Raw genomic sequence first — 21,564 nt, forward strand, 5'->3', positions numbered from 1 at the left:
GGAGGGTTTCCTGTGTTCGGTGCCACTGACTGGATTTAGTTTTCCCTGTGAATCATCCCCAGTTCCCTTTCTATGTTCTTCTTCTGTGCCACCTCACCCTTTTGGGAAGGAACCAACTCCCACCCTCAGCCTCCCCCTTTTTGGGAGGAAATAGCTCCCTGCCATGGCCATCCTCCTCCCAGACTGTGGAGGGGGGAAGGACCTTGGGAGGAGCAGATGCCTGGGGTACCTGAAAGGAGAGGGATGTCTGGGGGGAACTGATGGGATCAGGAGGGTCAAGGGGGTTGGGGGTGTCTGGAGAGAACTGGAGGTGATGGGGGTGTCTGGGGAGAAGTGAAGGCAATGAAGAGTGTGCAGGGGGGAACTGAGGAGATGGAGGGAGTCTGAGAGGAACTCAAAGGATTGGGGGTGTCTGAACGGGGGAACTGAGGGGATCGGGGACTTCTGGTTGGAAGTGAGGGGATCAGTGGTATTGAGGAGGCGTTTGAGAAGATTGAGAAGACATCTGAGTGGGAGATCTGGGATGCCTGGAAGGGTAACAGGGTATCAGGGCTGTCTGGGAGGAAGCAGAGGCATCTTTGGGGCTGAGGTTTCTGGGGCTAACTGAGGGGATTGGGGTCACTGAGGGGGTAACAGAGGGGATCAAGGGCCTGGCAGCCTGGCAGGGAAATGGCTCCTCACCCCACAGGTGCCCCTGCAGTGCCGCATCCCCGCAAAGGTGCCATGACAGCACCATAAAACCCTCCCCCAGGCATCCCTGCCCCACCCTGGGCCCCACAATCCCCTGCGAATCCCTTTCCCCCCCACCAGGTACCAGCCCCTGCTTATATATATCCTGGCTCTGCCCCTTCTGCGCGTGGGGGGGTGGAGGCACCCTTCTCATCCCCCATTCCCGCCCGGGAGGTTTCTGTGTCCCCCCCATACCTGGATTAACGCTACTAAAGGACCTGGCTTGAAGTGTGTTCATGTCAGCATTCCCTTAGGACTGTAGGGCACCATCAGGGCCCTGACCGCAGGGTTTTACATGCATTTTTAATCATGCATACAACTCCTCCAAACAACCCCATCACAGCCCCAACGCTGCCTATAGGTACACAGATGATAGAAGGACGGCGAGGAGAAATGGGGTCCTGCTGCTGAATGAGGTGGAGGAGCTGGTCACACAGGCGGTGGGAAAGGCTGAGGCACTGAAAGCTGCCTTTGCCGTCTCTACCAGCCCGACCTGCCTTCAGGAATCCCAGGTCACAGAGGCCTGGGAAAAGGCTGGAGCAAGGCAGACATACCCTTGGTGGAAGAGAATCAGGTCAGGGAATACTTAAGGAAACTGGCCGTACAGAAGTATACGGGCACAGATGGGACGCACCCGCGAGAGCTGAGGGATCTGGCTGATGGGAGATGCACAAGCCGGGGCCCTGCTGCTGCCCTGCTCCTCCCCAGCAATCACCCTCTTTACAGAAAGGCCATACTACAGCCTGTGGGCAGGGCGTGTCCCTACAGGAATTCTTGGACTGGAAGAATTGCCAGGAGAAAAATCCTGAAATGATTTTGGTTTGACATTGTCGGGAAGGTGGCAGTATTGCCCCGTCTGAGTCATGTGGGCTTCATTACGTGGTGGGGAGGGTTGTGCATCCAGAAGAGATCAGCACATCCACGAAACCCATCTGGCACAAACATGTTTGAGGTTTAATATTCTTTTATCAAATTTTGCTATTCAAATTTTTAAAAAAAATTGCAACACAGAGACAAATCAACCCCTGGAGTGGGATTTTGCACCTGTCTTTGTGTTTCCTGTGGATCATAACCCCAACAGCCCCACGCAACACGATGGCCAAGGGCCGGGCTACGCTGGGAGCAGCCGAGGACATTTTGTGCTGGAAAATAAGATGAACATGAGTTATTTCTCACCCCAAAATAGAGGAGGGCCATGGCATGGGGCTGAGTTCCCCCCCAAAAATAATACAGGAGGATACTGGGGGGAATTATTTCCCCCTCCTCCCCCCCAGAAAAAATGCAGGAGGGCCATGGGGGTGGTATTTTCCCCCCAAAAAAAGGGAGTGGTAGCACAGGAAAAGAACCTAGAAAGGGAACTGGGAAAGGGAAAGGGAACTAGTGGGGAAGGGAGCCCCTATGGGTAAGTGATTTGGCACTCTGTGCGTCCAGCGCTGCAATAAAGAATACCTGCTTTCTAAAACTCCAAATTGAGTCTTAGAGAATTTGTTAGGAACTTCTTTGTTTCAAAACACTCACACACACACACGTGCACCACGGCTGTGCGCACGTGCACGGACAGACACACTGCGTGGGCTCCAGCACAGGCCTCAAGCATCCAGCCCCCGTCTGGATCCAGCATCTAGCCCCCGAACTACAGCCCGGGAAGGGGAAAAATAAAGACTAGTCCTCTGCTCTAGCCTGGGCAGACACTCTCACTTGCTCAGAGAGCTGGGGCTGTCGGCACGTGGGGGGACACCAGGAGGAAGGGGTGGGGGCACGCGGCATACACAAGTCGAGCTGCCACACATCTTCTTTGGTTTATTATGCTTCCTAAAGGAGCTCTTGGGCTTGCGGGTGGTCGTTGTGGCTTGCCGCCTTCCCGTGAACCTGTACTCGGTACATACAGGTGTACTCTGGGTTTCCCCAGTTGCTCTGCACCTGGAATTTGATGTAGCGAAATGTCCTGGGAAGCTCCTTCTGTAAAGAAATGGGGGGAGCCATCATTACGCAGGTGGCAAGAGCCACGGCATATCGCCAGAGTCCCCTCTGCCCGCATTCCCTCTGCTGAGGACCAAGCAGCAGCCCTGACGAAGGAGGAAGCCAGGGCGACCAGACCCTCCTTTGCCAGGGCCACAGAGGAGCCCTCTGTGCCTAGAAGGCAAAGGCCTGGCCTCAGAGCCTTGCTGAGGGGAGCTGTGGAAACCGGAGGCGCTTTGCTGCCCGGGCTGACGCGGGTTGCAGGGAGAGTCCCGCTGAGGGGGGAAGATGTCTGCCGTCCTCCCTCCCGCCGTCTCCCCTGAGGGGGACCGTTTCCCTTCCTGGACCCCTTCCCACTGCTGCTTTCTCTGCGCTACCCGAAGGAAAAGGAAAGCCCTTGCAAAGGTGGGGCAGCTGCCTCGGCCAGCAGAGCAAAGCCCCGTTTGCTCTCCTCTTGCCGTCTTCCCCGCAGGAGCACAGAGCGTGGGAGAGCAGAGGGTGTCTGGGATGATCCTCCACACTCTTTTCTCCAAGGACTTGCAGACAACCCTGCCTTCTTCCCGGGCATCCTGCCACAGCTCTTGCAGTACCTGCACATGGAAAGTCTGAGCAATCTCCTTGTGCACCTCGTAGGTGAATGTCCCCAGGAGAGTTTCTGCCGTTGCCTCATCTGAGGGGAATAGTTTGTCCAATCCTGGGGGAAACTCCAGTGAAGATAAGATAATTGAAAGAGATCTGTGGGAGCGCATGAAGAATGGGCCGCAGAAGAAAGAACATAATATGATACGATTAGTGGAGGCTTAGGCCACAAGGGCATTGCGACCTTGGGATCTGTGGTTACACGATGGCAGGGTGTGGACCCGGCTGTGACCGACGCTGTCAGCAGGTGCGGGGCTGGGGTGTGCAGCAGAAAGATACAAAAGCAGAACTTGCGACCCTTGGGAACAGCGTGAGGAGGAGCAGCGAATAGAGAGCTCAGGTTTTGCAATATGCATTAGGTAATTAAGATGTAGCCAATGAGTTTTGTACATGGTCGTTCTGAAACCGTATATAAGAAGTTCGTGTAGAGCAATAAAGTGAGATCTGATTTCCACCTGGCTGGGTCTCCGTCTCTCCATCGCGGCAAATTGGTGACCCCGACGTGATTTGGGGTCGTGAACCACCTAACTGCGTGGCAGGCTGCGAGTCCCACAGAACATTGAATGAGCTGCTGAAAGGAAGCAGGAGCCGGCCGGCAACCAATCCCTCCGGATTAGAGAGGTGAGCTGTGGGAAACATGGGGAATCAAGCGTCGTCCCCTGAGAGAGACGTGTATGAGCTTATGAAAGCTCTTCTTAAAAAACATGGGAAGAATATCTCTGGCCATGATCTTAAGACAATTCTTAAATGGGTGCAGGTTAAATTACCGGCTGTAACTGCATCCACTATTTTCACACGGGAACTTTGGGACGATGTGGGAGTAAAGTTATGGGATGCAGCGACTACGGGAAGTGTTGAAGCGCAGCGTATGCTCCCGTGGTGGAGAAATATCTTTGAAGTTTTAAAGGCCCAGGAGGAAAGTAATAAAGATGACCCAGATAAAAAGAAAGACACTCCCCCGGTGTCTGCATTGTTATCGGAGGTAAAGAAGCCCTCGGCTCCATTGACGATATGTACCGCAGGGTATCCCCCTGAGGAGGATCCCTTCGATCCGGGACCCGTGGACCCTGAAAAGGAGCCAGATCTCTACCCCCCCGACCCACACGATGTGTGGGCCAACATTAGGCGCCAAGCGTTAAAGGAGGGGGAACTAGAGATTGCTAGAATGATAGTGGCTCCTGTAGTCTATCAGAGAAGCGGAGGAGCCCAGTGGGAAGCTCTATCTTTTCCGGTGGTTAAGGAGCTGCGCCGTACTGTTACTGAACATGGACTTTCTTCACCATATTTTGCGAGCCTGTTATCCTCTGTCCTCGATACATTTGTTATGACTCCGCATGATTTGAAATCTTTAGCGCGATTACTCCTGACACCGACTCAGTATACTTTGTGGGAATCCCACTGGAAGGGGGGGCTTCAAGCGCTCCTCTCGACTTACGCAGGTCATAATAACAATGCAATTGCTGCATTGACCATAGAACACCTCACGGGCACGGGTCGCCATACTAACCTGGTAGATCAAGCCCGAATTCCACGAGAAGCCCTTGAGGCGACCCGCGAAGAAGCAAAAAAGGCCTTCTTTAAGGTTCCTGATTCTCAAAAACCGCAAAAGGCTTTTACCACCATTACACAAGACTCTCGAGAGCCTTATATGCAATTTATTGATAAATTAAAGCAAGCTCTGGAGCGTCAAGTAGACAATGCGGAGGCGCGAGAGATCCTGCTGTTGAAATTGGCTGTAGAAAACGCTAATGCAGATTGCAGGAAGCTTTTAAAATCTCTCCCGAATCAGAACCCTACTTTGGTCGAAATGATTGAGGCATGTAATAGATTCGGTACTACAGAGTATAAATATGAAGTCATGGCTGCTGCTTTCGCAGCCATGCGCGGTCCCTTAGCACCAGGCGTCTGCTATGGATGTGGTAAACCTGGCCATTTGAAAAAGAATTGTCTACTTTCTAGTAGTAATAATGGACCCCGAGCTCCGGGAATCTGTCCTAGGTGTAAGAAGGGTCGCCATTACGCTAATCAATGTCGATCCAAGTATGATTTACAGGGACAACCGATCCAGGGAAACCGATCTCGGAGCGCGGGACAGCGACGCGTGCGGACACAAATGACGCCGTCACCTTTCAAAAATCCCCAGAGAGGGGCAGCAGTGCCTCAAGTCTTCGCCCAGCAACAACAGGCAGCGCCGGACTGGACCTGGCAACCGCCCACACAGTAACGTTGCTTGATTCCTCGGTTCACTTATTGTTAACAGATGTCTCGGGACCTTTACCCTCTAAAACACAAGCCTTACTAATAGGAAGGTCCTCCACGACATTATCCGGACTCTTTGTATTACCGGGTGTTATTGACCCTGATAGTACCGAAAGTATTAAGATCATGGCATGGACTCCGTTTCCTCCTTGTACGGTGCCGGAAGGCAGCCGCATAGCGCAATTAATATTTATGCCCATAGGCACAAATTGTCCAAATTTGGATCAGCTCCAACAAAGACAGGGTGGATTTGGTTCAACAAGGAGCCCACAAATCTTATGGGTACAATCTCTTTCTCAAAAACGACCTATGTGCCAATGTACCCTAATTCGTGGAGAACAAAAAGTGGTCTTGAATGGGATTATTGATACTGGAGCTGATGTCACAGTAATATCTCAAGCTAAATGGCCGCCACTGTGGCCGCTAGCCAATGTTTCCCAGGCGCTAGCTGGGATTGGCGGGACTGGTAAGAGTCACCAGAGCCTGGAACTTATCCAAGTTCAAGGTCCCGAAGGGCACATTGCCTCTGTTAAACCTTTTGTATTGCCTATTCCTATGGTTTTATGGGGGCGGGATGTGCTGTCACAGTGGGGAATGACAATTCGTACTCCTTTTTAGGTGGGGCCATTGAAACGCGCGACACCCTAAAATTGACCTGGAAAACTGATGTTCCTATTTGGGTAGATCAATGGCCCCTACCTTTAGAAAAGCTTCGCGCTCTTCAAGAACTGATCACAGAGCAACTCCAAAAGGGACACATCGTGCCTTCTCTTAGCCCATGGAATTCTCCTGTTTTTGTTATCAGAAAACAAACTGGCAAATGGCGCTTGCTCCATGACCTCAGAAAAATTAATGACGCCATGGAAACTATGGGGGCCTTGCAACCTGGGCTCCCATCCCCTACGATGATTCCTCGAGATTGGTATTTAACTGTTATTGATCTTAAAGATTGCTTTTTCAATATTCCCTTGCATCCGGATGATGCTCCTAAATTCGCCTTTTCAGTTCCTAGCGTCAATATGCAAGCTCCATTGCAAAGATATCAGTGGGTTGTGCTGCCACAAGGAATGAAAAATAGCCCGACGATATGCCAATGGTATGTAGCCAAAGTACTTAGTCCTGTCCGTACTACAATGTCTAATGTCTTAGTGTACCACTACATGGATGATATCCTGGTGGCTGCACAACATCACGCGGTCATGGAGAAAGCTGTAGCCCTTGTCACGGCTGCCGTAAATTCGGCGGGCCTCTGTATTGCGCCGGAAAAAATTCAAAAAACACCTCCATGGAAATATTTGGGCTGGCGCATAAGAGCTCAAACTGTAGTTCCTCAGCCTTTGCAGATTCAGACTGATATAAAAAACCTGCATGATGCACAAAAATTGTTAGGAACCATTAATTGGGTCCGACCTCTGTTGGGGATTTCCAATTCAGACTTGAGCCCGCTGTTTGAGTTGCTCAAGGGAGACCCAGATTTGCGTTCTCAACGCTGTCTTAGTCCTGAGGCTGTTGCCTCGCTGCAAAAGGTGGCTACGGCCATTACTCTCAGGCAAGCACACCGATGTGATCCTGATCTCTCTTTTCATCTAATCATCTTAAACCCGGCTCGACAACCCCATGCATTAATATTCCAATGGGATCCACAAAAATCAGACCCGTTGTTGATCATTGAGTGGGTTTTTTTACCCAATCAGTCTGCAAAAACTATTTCAACACAATATGAAATGTTTGCCCACCTGATAATTAAAGCTAGACAGCGACTGCTGACGTTATCAGGAACTGATTTCACTTCTATTTGCTTACCTGTAACAGCCATATATCTGCAGTGGCTTTATCAGCAATCAGACACTTTTATACTGGCACTAGCGGGTTATGTGGGCCAGCTTACATCTCACCCGCCTTCGCATAAACTGCTTAATGCGAATTTTAGCATAACATCTAAACCAAAACGGAGCGACCAACCGCTGCAAGCCCTTACTGTGTTCACAGATGGATCTGGAAAGTCGCACAAATCAGTCATATTATGGTGGGACAACCAACGTGAACGTTGGAACTCAGACATAGAAACAGTCCCTGGTTCTCCCCAGATAGTCGAGTTAGCTGCAGTGGTTCGAGTTTTTCGGAAATGGCCAACGCCGGTCAATATCATCACTGATTCCGCTTATGTTACAGGGATTGTGGAACGAGCTGAAGCGTCTGTATTACGTAGTATTTTACATTTTGACTTATTTGCCTTATTACAGGAACTCGTCTTTCTTTTAGACTCTCGCCCTCACCCCTATTTTGTCATGCATGTTAGGTCTCACACTTTCTTACCTGGTTTTATTGCAGAAGGAAATCGACGGGCTGATTTATTAACCTTACCAGTACACGTGCTGCCGGATCGTCTAGCCCAAGCTAGACTCAGCCATTCTTTTTTCCACCAAAATGCTGGAGGCCTTAAAAGACAATTCGGCCTTACCTCTCAGCAAGCATCTAGTATCATTGCTACATGCCCTGACTGCCAGAGGCATTCCTTTCCATCAATTGCAGGTGGAGTCAACCCTCGAGGATTGCAAAGTCTGCAACTATGGCAAACGGATGTCACCCACTATTCAGAGTTTGGCAATTTGAGATATATTCACTCTTCTATTGACACCTTTTCAGGTGCTTTATTTGCTTCTTGTCATACTGGGGAAAAGGCGCGTGATGTTCGTAAGCATCTTATGCGAGCTTTTGCTACATTGGGCACACCTGCACAAATTAAGACAGATAACGGTTCTGCCTATGTCTCTAAAGCAATGAAAACATTTTTTGACTCTTGGGGTATAACTCACATCACTGGCATTCCTCATTCTCCTACAGGTCAATCTCTCATTGAACGTTCCCATCAGTCGCTCAAACGCCTGCTACAACAACAAAAAGGGGGAATAGGAGCCGTTACTCCTGAGGAACGATTACAGAAAGCCTTATATGTTTTTAACTTTTTGAATTGTTCTCTATTAGACAGTAACCCCCCAATAATCCGACATTTTAACATAAATACTTCATTTGAGATGCGAATCAAAGCTCCTGTGCTGGTTCGTGACCCAGAAACAGGTAAGATAATGGGGCCCTACCCCCTTGTCACATGGGGCAGAGGTTATGCTTGTGTCTCTACAGAAAAAGGCCCCCGATGGATCCCAGCGAAGAATGTGCGACCGTTCCGTGAACCCTTGCCCCAAACCTCGCTCGAAGATCCCGAACAGCGGTCGGAAGAGCCTTTCGCAAAAGAAACAGAGCCTGAAGACTCAAGTATCTTAAATGAATAATCGCTATATGCGTAGGTGTCGCTGGACGCGTTCTGAGCATTGGTGTAATCTTTGTCTGAGGAAAGAATTCGTCACAGTAAGACTTTTACTCATAACAGGGCATGAGTCCCTAGGAAGCAGCCGTCTTTTTGATTGCTGTGCTGATTGAAAAAGAGGGGTAATTGAGAGAGCTAAAATTATACAGATTTGTGGCTTGGAATGCAGCAAAACTAATCTAATACCTGCTATCTGGACGGTCTTGGGAAAGGACCGGGAACGCACAAAACGAGAGTGTGAAAAATGGTTCGCTTGGGAAAAGAAAAGCAGGCTGCCGAAAAAATGAAAGTAACTAAAGGCAACCTTGGCGTAAAGTGCCTAGTGACAGGAATTACTATTTCCATCCTGGTCAGCGGCACAGAATCTTGGGAAACTCTTAAACACATAGAAAATAGAAAAAACCTATGGGTCACTTGGGCCGAGAAAATCAATCAGAGTAGCTTCTGTCTTTCGATGGCCACCCCTTCTGACCCTTTTAGGACGTGTCTATTGGGAGTCCCTATTAATATGAGCCTGGTAAACAATTCCACCTTGATCCTTGAACCCACTGTGATAACATGTGGTTCTATGCGTTCTCAGTCACAGTGTGATAAAAACAATATCACCTTTAACGCTTCTTCTCCCTTTATGAAATGTAATAGCTCTATGTGTACCTCAGATAGAGAAATACAAGAATTTAACCTTTTAGGTTCTGCCCCTTCTGATTTATGTTTTCAGTTTTCATCACATGCGGATCAGGATGATTCCATTAATGTTACGTCGTATAGACCATATAACAAGACAGCATATTGTCAAAATACCACTGAAATTACGGCAATTACTTCTAAGGCAGGGCGATTGCCAGAGGGAATGTTTTTAATCTGTGGTGATCGGGCTTGGCAAGGAATCCCTCGAAGTGCTAAAGGAGGACCGTGTTATGTCGGTCATTTAACGCTATTTACGCCAAGTGTCACTAACATCTTTCAAGCTAACCATACTAAATCCCGTCGCCGTAAAAGAGCTCTTGCAGAATTAGGCGATGATTGTAAAGATGAGGTAACACTTTGGAATCCTCCTGAAGTCATTATAGCCAGCATATTTGCCCCTGGGATAGCTACGGCACAAGCGTTAACACAATTAAGAAAGTTGGCGTGCTGGACTGGAAAACAAATTAATGTGACAACAAATGTCTTGTCGGAATTAGCCAGTGACGTTCAAGGGATAAGACATGCCATGTTACAGAATCGTGCCGCGATTGATTTTTTGCTTTTAGCACAAGGGCATGGGTGTGAAGAATTTGAGGGGATGTGCTGTATGAACATCTCTGATCATTCCCAGTCAATACATAAGCAACTTTCAATTTTGAGGGATAACATGAGAAAGCTTCGAGAAAGTAGTGATCCTTTTACAGATTGGTTATCTTCATTAGGGTTGTCCGGATGGTGGACTACAATTTTAGAAAAAATAGTTGTTATAATTATAGTAGTATTGTTGTTGATTTTGCTTTTGCCATGTGTTATGCAATGTTTACAAAGACTGATAACTAACTCTGTAAAGCGAGTGCTTATGGTGCAACAAGAAGGGGGAGATGAGGGGAATAGTTTGTCCAATCCTGGGGGAAACTCCAGTGAAGATAAGATAATTGAAAGAGATCTGTGGGAGCGCATGAAGAATGGGCCGCAGAAGAAAGAACATAATATGATACGATTAGTGGAGGCTTAGGCCACAAGGGCATTGCGACCTTGGGATCTGTGGTTACACGATGGCAGGGTGTGGACCCGGCTGTGACCGACGCTGTCAGCAGGTGCGGGGCTGGGGTGTGCAGCAGAAAGATACAAAAGCAGAACTTGCGACCCTTGGGAACAGCGTGAGGAGGAGCAGCGAATAGAGAGCTCAGGTTTTGCAATATGCATTAGGTAATTAAGATGTAGCCAATGAGTTTTGTACATGGTCGTTCTGAAACCGTATATAAGAAGTTCGTGTAGAGCAATAAAGTGAGATCTGATTTCCACCTGGCTGGGTCTCCGTCTCTCCATCGCGGCACTCATCCACTCCCTGAAAGACGAGAGACAAAGGGAGCAGGTCAGGCTCCAGCAGGGTGTCAGAAAAAGGGCACGCCAAGGCCGAACCCGGGAACCCTTCCCCGCCTCCCTCAGCTCTAGCGGTAGTCTAGCACAGGTTAGGGAGGCTCTGGGTCAGGGTGCTTCGAGCACGTGCTCCAGGATCCTTGGCCGTGAAGCAGACAAGCAGCCCCCAGAGGCACAGAACCCCACATGCCCCCAGTGGCCCCCCAGGGGATGAGGTGCTCTGCAGCAGCCAGCCCCAGACAGATGTCTGAGAGAAGCCGCCGCGAGAAGCACGTCTCTGGTACAGCTTTTCCCTGGGGCTGGGCCCCACCCGATAAGCGCAAGGCAAAGACTTACGGAGACAGCAAAGTCTTTGGGGGCGCTGCTGACTTCCCCAGAAGGAGAGACTGCCTCGGAGATATGCCAAATGGTGAAAGCCCTTGGCCAGATTTGCTCAGGCAGCCGGATGACCACGTGACCCCGAGATCCTTGGAAAGCCCAGCAGTTGCCAGGGGCAATACGCGGCTGAAACCAGAAAGCCATAACCATCAGTGGCAAGACAGCCAAAGTTCACAGCAGCTGGGGGCAGCTCGGTCCCCCTCCTGATGGGAGGGCAGTGCTGTCAGGGGTCGCAGGGATCAGGAATGCAATGCAGACTGCAGGGCTGAGCGATACGACCGGGCTGAAGGGAAGTGCTGCGCACTTGGTCTGCCAACCCGAAAGCAAGGAGGTGACTCACAAGTCAGGAGTTCCCTTGTGATACCTGCAAGATTGTCTCTGGAGGATTTGCAGAAGAGAAGCCGAATGGAGAAGGCCACCAGGTCATCTTGCCTTGCCCACCGTAACTCTTGGATGTCCTCTCCTCATCAATGGCGGCACCTGACATGAAGGTGGCCAGAGATTAGGAGTTGAAGCAGTGCATTAGGATGTATTTCTCAGGCTTCAAGCAGAGCTTGGCAGGCTTTGGGGGAGTGCCATACACAAACCAAGGGCGAGACTTCCCGTCTGCATACCTATGGCTTCCAGAGCCCAGTCAGGCATCTGAAGGTAGTTTTCAAGCACCTTCTGAACTGCTGCCTCTGTCAACCGCAGAACTTCCTGGGAAAAAATTGGGGATGGAGAGATGGCAGTGAACACAAACACATGCATGGGCCATTCTGCATGAACACCGAGTCCTAGCACAGAGCCAAGGAGCGCCTCTGTGTCAGAAAACCCAAGGCAAGACCTGTCGGAAAAGGTGCCCACTTTGAGAGTGCCAAGAGGAAGCAGCAGGAGGGTGCCCGGAAAGGCAGCGAGGTCTCTGGTCTACCCCCAGCACCCTTACCTCTCTCTTCTCCTCTTGGACACCGTGGGCTTCGAGGACCTCTCTCACTGCCTGAAGTATGTTTCCCCTCGCAGCAGACACCTGAGCCACCGTCTCCTTGAGCTCCCGCTTCTTCTGCTCCAGCCAAGCCTGTGAGTTCCTGGAGGCAGAGAGAAAGCAGGTCTTGTCCAGCAGCTGCCCAGCCCCTGCAGGCAGGCTCCCAACGCTGTGCAGAGAAGGGTCCCCGTGGGCTTGTGTCACCCCCCGGCCCCTGGCCCCTTTCCTTCCTCTGGTTTACAAATGGCTCCCTTCCACTACCGCGGGTGGCAGACGGGGAAGGTCAGGGGCCCTGTTCGCGAGGTGAGCGAGTGCAGGTAGCACGAAGCCAGCTGAGATGGCTCCACAGAGTTCGTTCCTTGGCAAGAAAGCGCTCTTACCCCAGAGACTGCGGCTCTGCTTCAGGAAGCTGTGATGCCTCCTGCAAGATAAAGAGGGTGCGGGATGGACTCCTTAAGTAGCTTGTTTACTGCCAAAATTGACGCTTTGGAGAGACACTCCACTGGAGCAAGCATGAGGAGCACTGCCAGGGCTTCCCAAAGGACACTCCCCTAGGCAGAGCTGGCAGAATTTCCAGCTGCTTCGAGTCACTTTGGAGAGACCCCGACCCGAAGGTTGGACTCTTTAACCAGCCACGTCCAGCAGAGCATCTTTCGGGTCTCCACCTGACCCCCCCCAGGCTCTCCGAGAGGTATGCAGGCAGCAAAAGCACCTTCTGCCAAAGTGCTCCACTCTTCAGCCTGCCACCCTGCAGAGGTCACTTGGGAAGACCCGTTTCTGTGTTGAACCCCACCCAGGCGCGAAGGAGATTGAAGGATGAACAGAAGTGCCCCGCCCAACCTCTGCCTCAGCGGTGGTGGGCATTTTTGACCAGGCACCCCATGTTCCCAGGAGAGGCAGGAGGGCAGAGCCACGGCCTTTGCAGGCATTGGCTTTCCCACAGCAAGAGACACTTACCCGTAATGCTCCCTTTCCCCAGATCGTTGAGCCCGAGCAGTAGACAACAGCTGTGGGTCACATTGTCAAGAGATGGTTATTTTCCTCAGGAGCTGGTCCCCCTCCGCAGGACTGAGAGGACCATTTTTGGTCAGGGATACTCACCCGACAGGACGGGAAGCAGCAGGAAAAGGAGCCTCAGGATGCTCCTGCCCTTCTGGTGGGTGTTGCGTCGTCTAAAAGAGAGGGAACACTGTTGTTACCAAAGCCCAAGGTTGGGACACATATTTGCCAGGGATCCGTTTAGGAGCTTGCTTGCTACCAGGTTCCTGTGCTCAGCACACCTGCAAGCCCGAGGGCCCAGGGGCCTTTGGGAAGGTCTGGCCCATTGCACACCAGCCCTGGGACACAAAGACCTCTGGCCTGACACAGGGGCAGCATCCTGGCCCCGCTCGGCTCTCCCCAGAGAAAGGCCAGGGCCGTGCCCCCGGCTGGAGTGCAGTAGTGCAGACAGCCCCCATGCTCTGGGGCTGCCTGCTCCTGCTGGGAGGGAAGGCAGACAGCACACACGGCTTCTGGGCTGATCCCTCCTGGCTTTCTGGGCCCTCTTGCACCCACCTGCCCAACCTGGCTGGCATCTCCACAACCCCAGCACCCTGGCCAGGCGGAGGGAAAAGCCTGCTCTCCTCTCGAGACCCAAGCACCTCTTCTCTAAGCATCCGCTAGCTGCTGAAAGCGCTCTGCTTCGCGCTGCCGCACACCTCTCCAGCATGGAGTTTTATGGAGGGCAGCAGGTTATGACCTCACAAGAGCCGACTGGTGATGCCCATGATGACTTCAGAGGGGCTACCCACGAGGGGGGTTGCTGTGCCACCTGTGAGGGAGAAACCCTGTGTCTTAGCCCCTGCCCACACCTGCAGCTCCGAGAGACAAGGGGCCCAGAAGCACCTGGGAGCACAGAGAGCAGCGTCTCCTTCAGCTGCCCCAGCAAGCTGCTGTGCCGTTACACACCTCCTCCTGTGCCAGGCAGTGGCATGCCCTGGGCTGTGGGCAGGAGGGTAGTTTTGTGAGAATTTGGAGAGTTTTAGCACTGAATTAGATCAGGGAATTGCTTTTTTGCACTCAGGCATTGCCAGCTGCTGATGGCAGTGAACTGCGGTGCTTCAGAACAGGCTGTAGTTCCACGTGGGTTAGTCCAGACGCAGTGTCGGTTTAAGCGCTCCCCACTGAAACCCCGTGTGCAGGTGCTGTGGACAAGCCCCGAGACCCGGGCTTGTCCCTCGGCCCCTCATCAGGCTCCTCAGCCACCTCCCGGGCGTGCGGCAGCCTGCAGGATTGAGCTGTGAGAGTGCTGGGCACAGCCCCCCGGGGCGACTATCAAGGAGCTGGGCATGTGGGTACTGCACAGACCCCTGTGGGACTCACCTAGGGGAGCGGGCACCCCACTGCTGCTCAGGCTCCCAGGGCTGGGATCAAGCAGCCTGGTGTGCAGGTCCCTTCAGGCTGGAGGACCACCCGATGCAGTCTCCCACCTCTACATACACCCAGGGCTGCTCAGGCCTGTGCGTTTTCACACGGTGCTAACAGTGATGACTCTGCGCATTGTGGAAATGCTCAGCAGCGAGGCTGTCTCTCTCTCTTGAGTTGTGCTGCTGTCCTGGCCTCCCTCCCTGCCTCCCTGCCTCCCTCCTCCCTGTGCTGGGGCCAGCCGCTGTCCCCCGGCCAGGAAGAGCTGCTGCAAGCACCCACAGCACTCCCCGGCAAGCCCAGGGATGTTCCTCAGCCCACGGCCATCTGGGCGCTGAGGGAATGTGCTGTTACTGGCGAGCAGCTGGGTGGGGGCTGCTCCAGGTCATAGAATCATAGAATGGTTTGGGTTGGAAGGGACCTTTAAAGATCATCTGGTCCACCCCCCTTGCCATGGATAGGGACGTCTTTCACTAGAGAAGTTGCTCAAAGACCCATCCAACCTAACCTGGTAAAAAGTCTCCCTCCCTCTTTCTTCTAAGCCCTCTTTATATATTGAAAGGCCCTAGGAAGATCTACCCAGACCCTTCTCTTCTCCAGGTTGAACAACCCCAACTCTCTCAGCCTTTCTTCATAGCAGAGGTGTTCCAGCCCTCAGATCATTTTTGTGGCCCTCCTCTGGACCTGCTCCAATGGGTCCCTGTCTTTCCTGTGCCGAGGACCCCAGAGCTGCATGCACTACTCCACGTGGGGTCCCACCAGAGCAGAGCAGAATGGGAGAATCCCCTCTCTTCACCTGCTGGCCACGCTTCTTTGGATGCAGCCCAGCACACAGTTGGCTTTCTGGGCTGCGAGCGCACACGGCCGGCTCATGTCTCATTTTTCGTCTACCAGGATCCCCAAGTCCTTCTCTGCAGGGCCGCTCTCAATTCATTTTGGGTCATGTCCAATTTGCCCTTGTGAAGCCATGTTGGCTGTCTGTAATCACCTTCCTGTCTTCAATATGTTTTGACATGTCTTCCAGGAGGATGTGCTCCATGATCTTATCGGGCACAGAAGTGGGGTCAGGCAGAGCAGGGGGCACGTTTGTCTCAGCTCTTTCCAGCCACCCTCTTCGAACGCCACCGTGGCACCTTGCACCGTGCTGAGTACAACACTCCCCGCTCAGAACTGGAGTGAGGGGCCCAGGCATCTCTTTCAGCTCTACTGTAGGTCTCCCCAGTGGGCCCCAAAATCCCCCGCTACGCACCCCACCAAGCTAGGAAGAAAAGAAATACTGAAACGTTTCATCCCAGAGAAGTCCAAAGCTGCCTAATGCCCTTGGACCACTTGCACAGCCCCGGCACCCCGAGCCCCCAGGGCAACTCACCTCAGCCAAGAAGTGCTCTTACGCCTCCTTGACGCCAGCTCCTCCTCCTGCAGGCCAAGGCACTGCAGGGACACGTGTTGGGGTGTGCGAGGAAGCCGAGGTATGGGGCTCAGACCCCCTCCCCTGTCCCTGCTGAGATCAGTGCCCCCATGTCCCCCGGGCACAGTGCAGACCCTTCCCTCCCCAAGGCCCACAGCGCGGTTTGTCTGTCCTACCAGCCGCACAGCCACCATCTCCTGCACCAGTGACTTCTCTGTCTCATCTGCCGGCACCACCTTCTCCGTGCTATGGACACCATGGGATTCTAGGCTGTGAGAAGAGACCTCGGCCGGCATGGCGATCCCCCGGGTGGCCAACAGGGAGCCAGGGTGCTGCCCAGCCTCTGCTGGGGTTGGCACCAGGCACCTCCAGCATCCCAGCACTGCACAGACCTACCCCAGGCCTGAGGGGGGCATGGAGGAGAGCCTGAGAGCTGCTCAGAGTTGTGCAGAGCTGCTTCCAGAAGTCCCGAGTTGTTCAGAGGTCTTTTGAGCTGCTTAAGAGAAGGCAAAGGGCTTTCCAGAGCAGGCTGGAGGAGCTGACAGGAGCCAGAAAATGTCTATGAGCTGCAGAGGTCTGCCCAAAGCTGCTCATCACTTCCCCACCCCTCTGCCCCAGGTTCCAATCAGGTTCCATCACCACTCACAAAGCTGTTGACTCTCGGAGGCGTTCCCGTCTCTCCAGGAGGCACTGGAGCTTGTTCCTGAGTAGCTGGACAAGCAGAGGGCCCAGTCAAGAGTCCACGCCATGCCTGCTCTGAGGGGGCTTGCCCCCACAAACATGTTGAGCCCCCGTCCCTCCTGTCCCCCTTCCACCTTCTTGACCTCAACCTGCTCCTGAACAGCTTCTGCCAGCTCTGACCACTGCTGCTGCTCAAAGCAAGCGGGACAAATTGCAGGGAGCCATGGTGGGAAAGGGCATCCCCAGTCAGTCCCCAGGGCACGGGGAGGAAAGGCCACGGCCAGGGCGACAGGCACCCAGGTGTCCTGGGGCTAGTGCCATTGCCCGGCAGCTCTGGCCACTCCCCGAGGGATTTCTGGATGCGGGTCGCAGACTTCGACCTGCTCCCGCGCTGCTCTACCTCCCTCTGCCTTTCCCTGAAAGAGGTCTGCCTGGCAGAGAAGAGGGAACAGGAACGTCTCCGAGAGGGGCAGGGTGGGGAGGAGGACCCTCATTCACACTGGCCAGGCTGCAATCCCAGACCACCCAGCACCCACCCTCCAGCCCACGCCTGGCTTCCTGTTACACACTGCATCCCCTGACACACAAGTGAGGGTCATTCATCCTGCCCCCTTCACCAAAGCCATACTACTGTGCCTGCAGACTCACATCAGGGTCCCCTCTGCAGCACAGCCAACAGCCTGGGGGATCTCCAGGGGCCCAATCCCTCCATCACGGATGCCATATCCCAGAGTAGGTGTCCTCCCCTGCCACACCACTGCCTGCGGCTGCTTGGGTGCATGGACCCAGCACTGGCACCCCCCTCCCTGACCCTGTCAGGACAGGCCTCCTCCACTGAACCTTCTGTGCCTCCTCCAGGGTCGCGGCTGCCTCCCTACTTGCCACCTGCTAGCGCTCCTGCGGGAGACAAGGGGAAGAGGGGCAGCCATCAGGCACCGGCACACTCCCACGAGTGCACTCCTCTCGGCATTATCCCCTCTCAGCTTCCCTCGGGCACTGCCTTTGCCCACTTGTCCCCTCTCCTTCCCAGCCCTGCAGGTAGGTAGAGGGACCCCCAGGCCCAACTCTGGACGCGGTCCGCATCTGGACATGGTCCTGAGCAACTGGCTCTCGGTGACCCTGCTTGAGCAGAGGCATTGGACAAGACAAGATGATCTCCAGAGGTCCCTTCCAACCTCAACCAGCCTGTGATTCTGTGAACTCACCTTGGTGTGGGCCACCAGCCCCTCCAGCTGCTGGAGCTCGTGGCGGTTCTTTTCCAAACACCGCACGACGACACAGTTCTGGGAAGAGGAGCCGCACACAGGCACTAAGCCCCTGACAGAGCCCCAGGCGCCGCAACTGGGGGACATTGGCAGAGGAGGGGCACTGATCTCCATGCTGCGCTGCTCCATGGTTTTCTGCAGCTCCTGTGGCTTCTTCCCCTGCGTGGGGAAACGAGGGGTCAGGGGCTCAGGTCTCGCAGCCCCAGCTCCCGGGGACAAGGGGAACACTCCACGCCTACCAGACACCGCAGCAGCTCCTTGTGCCTTTGTGACTTGAACACTGAGCCAGGCGCTCCTGGAGCATGTGGAGGTCTTGCTTCACCGCTTCTGTTTGCATGGCTGCACCTGTGCGTCAGGAGCCAGCAGGGTGTGAGGGGCACAGCCACAGGCTCTGTCAGGCACGGACGGTCACGGGGATGCTGCCCTATCCTCGCACACAATCGCACACCGACGTGCTCAGGGGAATGCACCCCCCGCACATCTGTGCACAGGCATGCCACCCTGCTCACCTGCAGCTGTGTCCAGCACCACAGCTGCTGACACAGGAACAGCCGTAGACCCGCAGGCACAGCCACGCGCTGCCTTGCGCTCCCAAGCAGAGGGGCACCCAGGCGCTCTCCAGCACAGGACACTGCTGCGCCTCCCTCTGTATTGCCCTGAAAGAGGTCTGCCTGGGAGAGAAGCAGGCCCAGCCAAAAGTCCACGCCATGCCTGCTCTGAGGGGGCTTGCCCCCACAAACATGTTGAGCCCCCGTCCCTCCTGTCCCCCTTCCACCTTCTTGACCTCAACCTGCTCCTGAACAGCTTCTGCCAGCTCTGACCACTGCTGCTGCTCAAAGCAAGCGGGACAAATTGCAGGGAGCCATGGTGGGAAAGGGCATCCCCAGTCAGTCCCCAGGGCACGGGGAGGAAAGGCCACGGCCAGGGCGACAGGCACCCAGGTGTCCTGGGGCTAGTGCCATTGCCCGGCAGCTCTGGCCACTCCCCGAGGGATTTCTGGATGCGGGTCGCAGACTTCGATCTGCTCCCGCACTGCTCTACCTCCCTCTGCCTTTCCCTGAAAGAGGTCTGCCTGGCAGAGAAGAGGGAACAGGAACGTCTCCGAGAGGGGCAGGGTGGGGAGGAGGACCCTCATTCACACTGGCCAGGCTGCAATCCCAGACTACCCAGCACCCCCCCTCCAGCCCACGCCTGGCTTCCTGTTACACACCGCATGCCCTGACACACAAGTGAGGGTCACTCATCCCACCCCCTTCACCAAAGCCATACTACTGTGCCTGCAGACTCACATCAGGGACCCTTCTGCAGCACAGCCACCACCAAATGCTTCTGCAATCTGCAATGGCCCAATCCCTCCATTGTGGACCCAGACCCCTGGGTAAATGTTATGTGCTCCCCTCCTCCCCCTGCCCTGCCCCTCCCACCCCAGTAACACCCCTGCCTCCCTTTCGGTCATCTGAAAGTGCACCTGTGGGACAGGAGGGGAGGAGGAGCAGCCACCAGGGCACCCGGGCGCTCCCATGAGCACACTCCCCTCCACATTATCCCCTCCCGGCCCCCCTCAGGCACTGCCTTTGCCCTCACCTCCCCCCTCTTACCCAGCCCTGCAGGCACCGGTGGCAGGCAAAGGGACCCCCACGCCCAACTCTGCACATGGCCCAACTCTGCACACGGCCCAACTCTGCACACGGCCCAACTCTGCACACACTCTCCACCCAACACCTCCAACCAGCACCACCAACCCCCAGCCACTCAACGAACCCATATGTAGTGCAGCAACCAATCAGGGGGCCCTGCCCTTCTGCTCTACCAATGAGCAAGCCGTTTCTGGTGCAAGGGGGTGGGGCCCGGTGGGAGCTCCCCGGGCTACGTGCCTGCTCGTCCAACACATTATGGCTCCTCACAGGCGGCCCCGCCCCGTCGCGAGTGCTCCCTGCCCCCGAAATGGCGGCAGTCACACCGGCCTCGCCCTCTCCTGGCTGCCCTCCCCCACGCTCCCATCTGCAGCATTTGAGCACACAGACTCTCCTGCACTCGCTTCTGGCTTTGTGCCCTCCCATGAGAACGAACCTCTGCTACAGCACCAATATTGTGCCGGAACTGGGAAAAATCTCCAGCAGGCACCACTGGAAAGAGCAAGCCAGAGAAAGAAAGGAAGTGGGCAAACTCTTCCTGGGAGGGTTTCCTGTGTTCGGTGCCACTGACTGGATTTAGTTTTCCCTGTGAATCATCCCCAGTTCCCTTTCTATGTTCTTCTTCTGTGTCACCTCACCCTTTTGGGAAGGAACCAACTCCCACCCTCAGCCTCCCCCTTTTTGGGGGGAAATAGCTCCCTGCCATGGCCATCCTCCTCCCAGACTGTGGAGGGGGGAAGGACCTTGGGAGGAGCAGATGCCTGGGGTACCTGAAAGGAGAGGGATGTCTGGGGGGAACTGATGGGATCAGGAGGGTCAAGGGGGTTGGGGGTGTCTGGAGAGAACTGGAGGTGATGGGGGTGTCTGGGGAGAAGTGAAGGCAATGAAGAGTGTGCAGGGGGGAACTGAGGAGATGGAGGGAGTCTGAGAGGAACTCAAAGGATTGGGGGTGTCTGAACGGGGGAACTGAGGGGATCGGGGACTTCTGGTTGGAAGTGAGGGGATCAGTGGTATTGAGGAGGCGTTTGAGAAGATTGAGAAGACATCTGAGTGGGAGATCTGGGATGCCTGGAAGGGTAGCAGGGTATCAGGGCTGTCTGGGAGGAAGCAGAGGCATCTTTGGGGCTGAGGTTTCTGGGGCTAACTGAGGGGATTGGGGTCACTGAGGGGGTAACAGAGGGGATCAAGGGCCTGGCAGCCTGGCAGGGAAATGGCTCCTCACCCCACAGGTGCCCCTGCAGTGCCGCATCCCCGCAAAGGTGCCATGACAGCACCATAAAACCCTCCCCCAGGCATCCCTGCCCCACCCTGGGCCCCACAATCCCCTGCGAATCCCTTTCCCCCCCACCAGGTACCAGCCCCTGCTTATATATATCCTGGCTCTGCCCCTTCTGCGCGTGGGGGGGTGGAGGCACCCTTCTCATCCCCCATTCCCGCCCGGGAGGTTTCTGTGTCCCCCCCATACCTGGATTAACGCTACTAAAGGACCTGGCTTGAAGTGTGTTCATGTCAGCATTCCCTTAGGACTGTAGGGCACCATCAGGGCCCTGACCGCAGGGTTTTACATGCATTTTTAATCATGCATACAACTCCTCCAAACAACCCCATCACAGCCCCAACGCTGCCTATAGGTACACAGATGATAGAAGGACGGCGAGGAGAAATGGGGTCCTGCTGCTGAATGAGGTGGAGGAGCTGGTCACACAGGCGGTGGGAAAGGCTGAGGCACTGAAAGCTGCCTTTGCCGTCTCTACCAGCCCGACCTGCCTTCAGGAATCCCAGGTCACAGAGGCCTGGGAAAAGGCTGGAGCAAGGCAGACGTACCCTTGGTGGAAGAGAATCAGGTCAGGGAATAC

At 54.3% G+C, this 21,564-nt stretch overlaps 1 protein-coding gene and 2 long non-coding RNA genes across 3 annotated transcripts in view; 1 reads left to right on the forward strand and 2 right to left on the reverse strand.

The window, feature by feature from the left end:
- LOC142076740 (uncharacterized) overlaps positions 1–21,564 on the forward strand; it is a 124,405-nt gene that overhangs the window by 82,075 nt on the left and 20,766 nt on the right. The gene's annotated exons all lie outside the window — the stretch shown is intronic.
- LOC142076744 (uncharacterized) lies at positions 2,171–3,358 on the reverse strand. The gene is made up of 2 exons (XR_012671299.1): positions 3,279–3,358; positions 2,171–2,688 (listed from the first exon to the last, which is right to left on the reverse strand). It is a non-coding gene; the product is annotated as an uncharacterized LOC142076744 (long non-coding RNA).
- Positions 11,087–15,798, reverse strand: LOC142076743 (uncharacterized). The gene is made up of 8 exons (XM_075139132.1): positions 13,872–15,798; positions 13,419–13,489; positions 13,275–13,324; positions 12,698–12,738; positions 12,282–12,420; positions 11,971–12,055; positions 11,721–11,836; positions 11,087–11,482 (listed from the first exon to the last, which is right to left on the reverse strand). Exons 1-8 carry the CDS (start codon positions 13,970–13,972, stop codon positions 11,087–11,089), a joined length of 999 nt encoding a protein of 332 aa, XP_074995233.1. The 5' UTR covers positions 13,973–15,798.

Source organism: Calonectris borealis, unplaced genomic scaffold (genome assembly GCF_964195595.1).
Source record: "Calonectris borealis unplaced genomic scaffold, bCalBor7.hap1.2 HAP1_SCAFFOLD_101, whole genome shotgun sequence".
Lineage (NCBI taxonomy): Eukaryota > Metazoa > Chordata > Aves > Procellariiformes > Procellariidae > Calonectris > Calonectris borealis.

What these genes read in the sequence shown, in the direction of transcription:
- LOC142076743 (XM_075139132.1), bottom strand. Translation starts at nt 13,972, where the DNA reads ATGCTTAGAGAAGAGGTGCTTGGGTCTCGAGAGGAGAGCAGGCTTTTC. An exon ending in GGGGAAAGGGAGCATTACGG is followed by an intron (nt 12,739 to 13,274) that starts GTAAGTGTCTCT and finishes TTTATCTTGCAG; the next exon opens with GAGGCATCACAGCTTCCTGA. An exon ending in CTGGGCTCTGGAAGCCATAG is followed by an intron (nt 11,837 to 11,970) that starts GTATGCAGACGG and finishes CCTTCATGTCAG; the next exon opens with GTGCCGCCATTGATGAGGAG.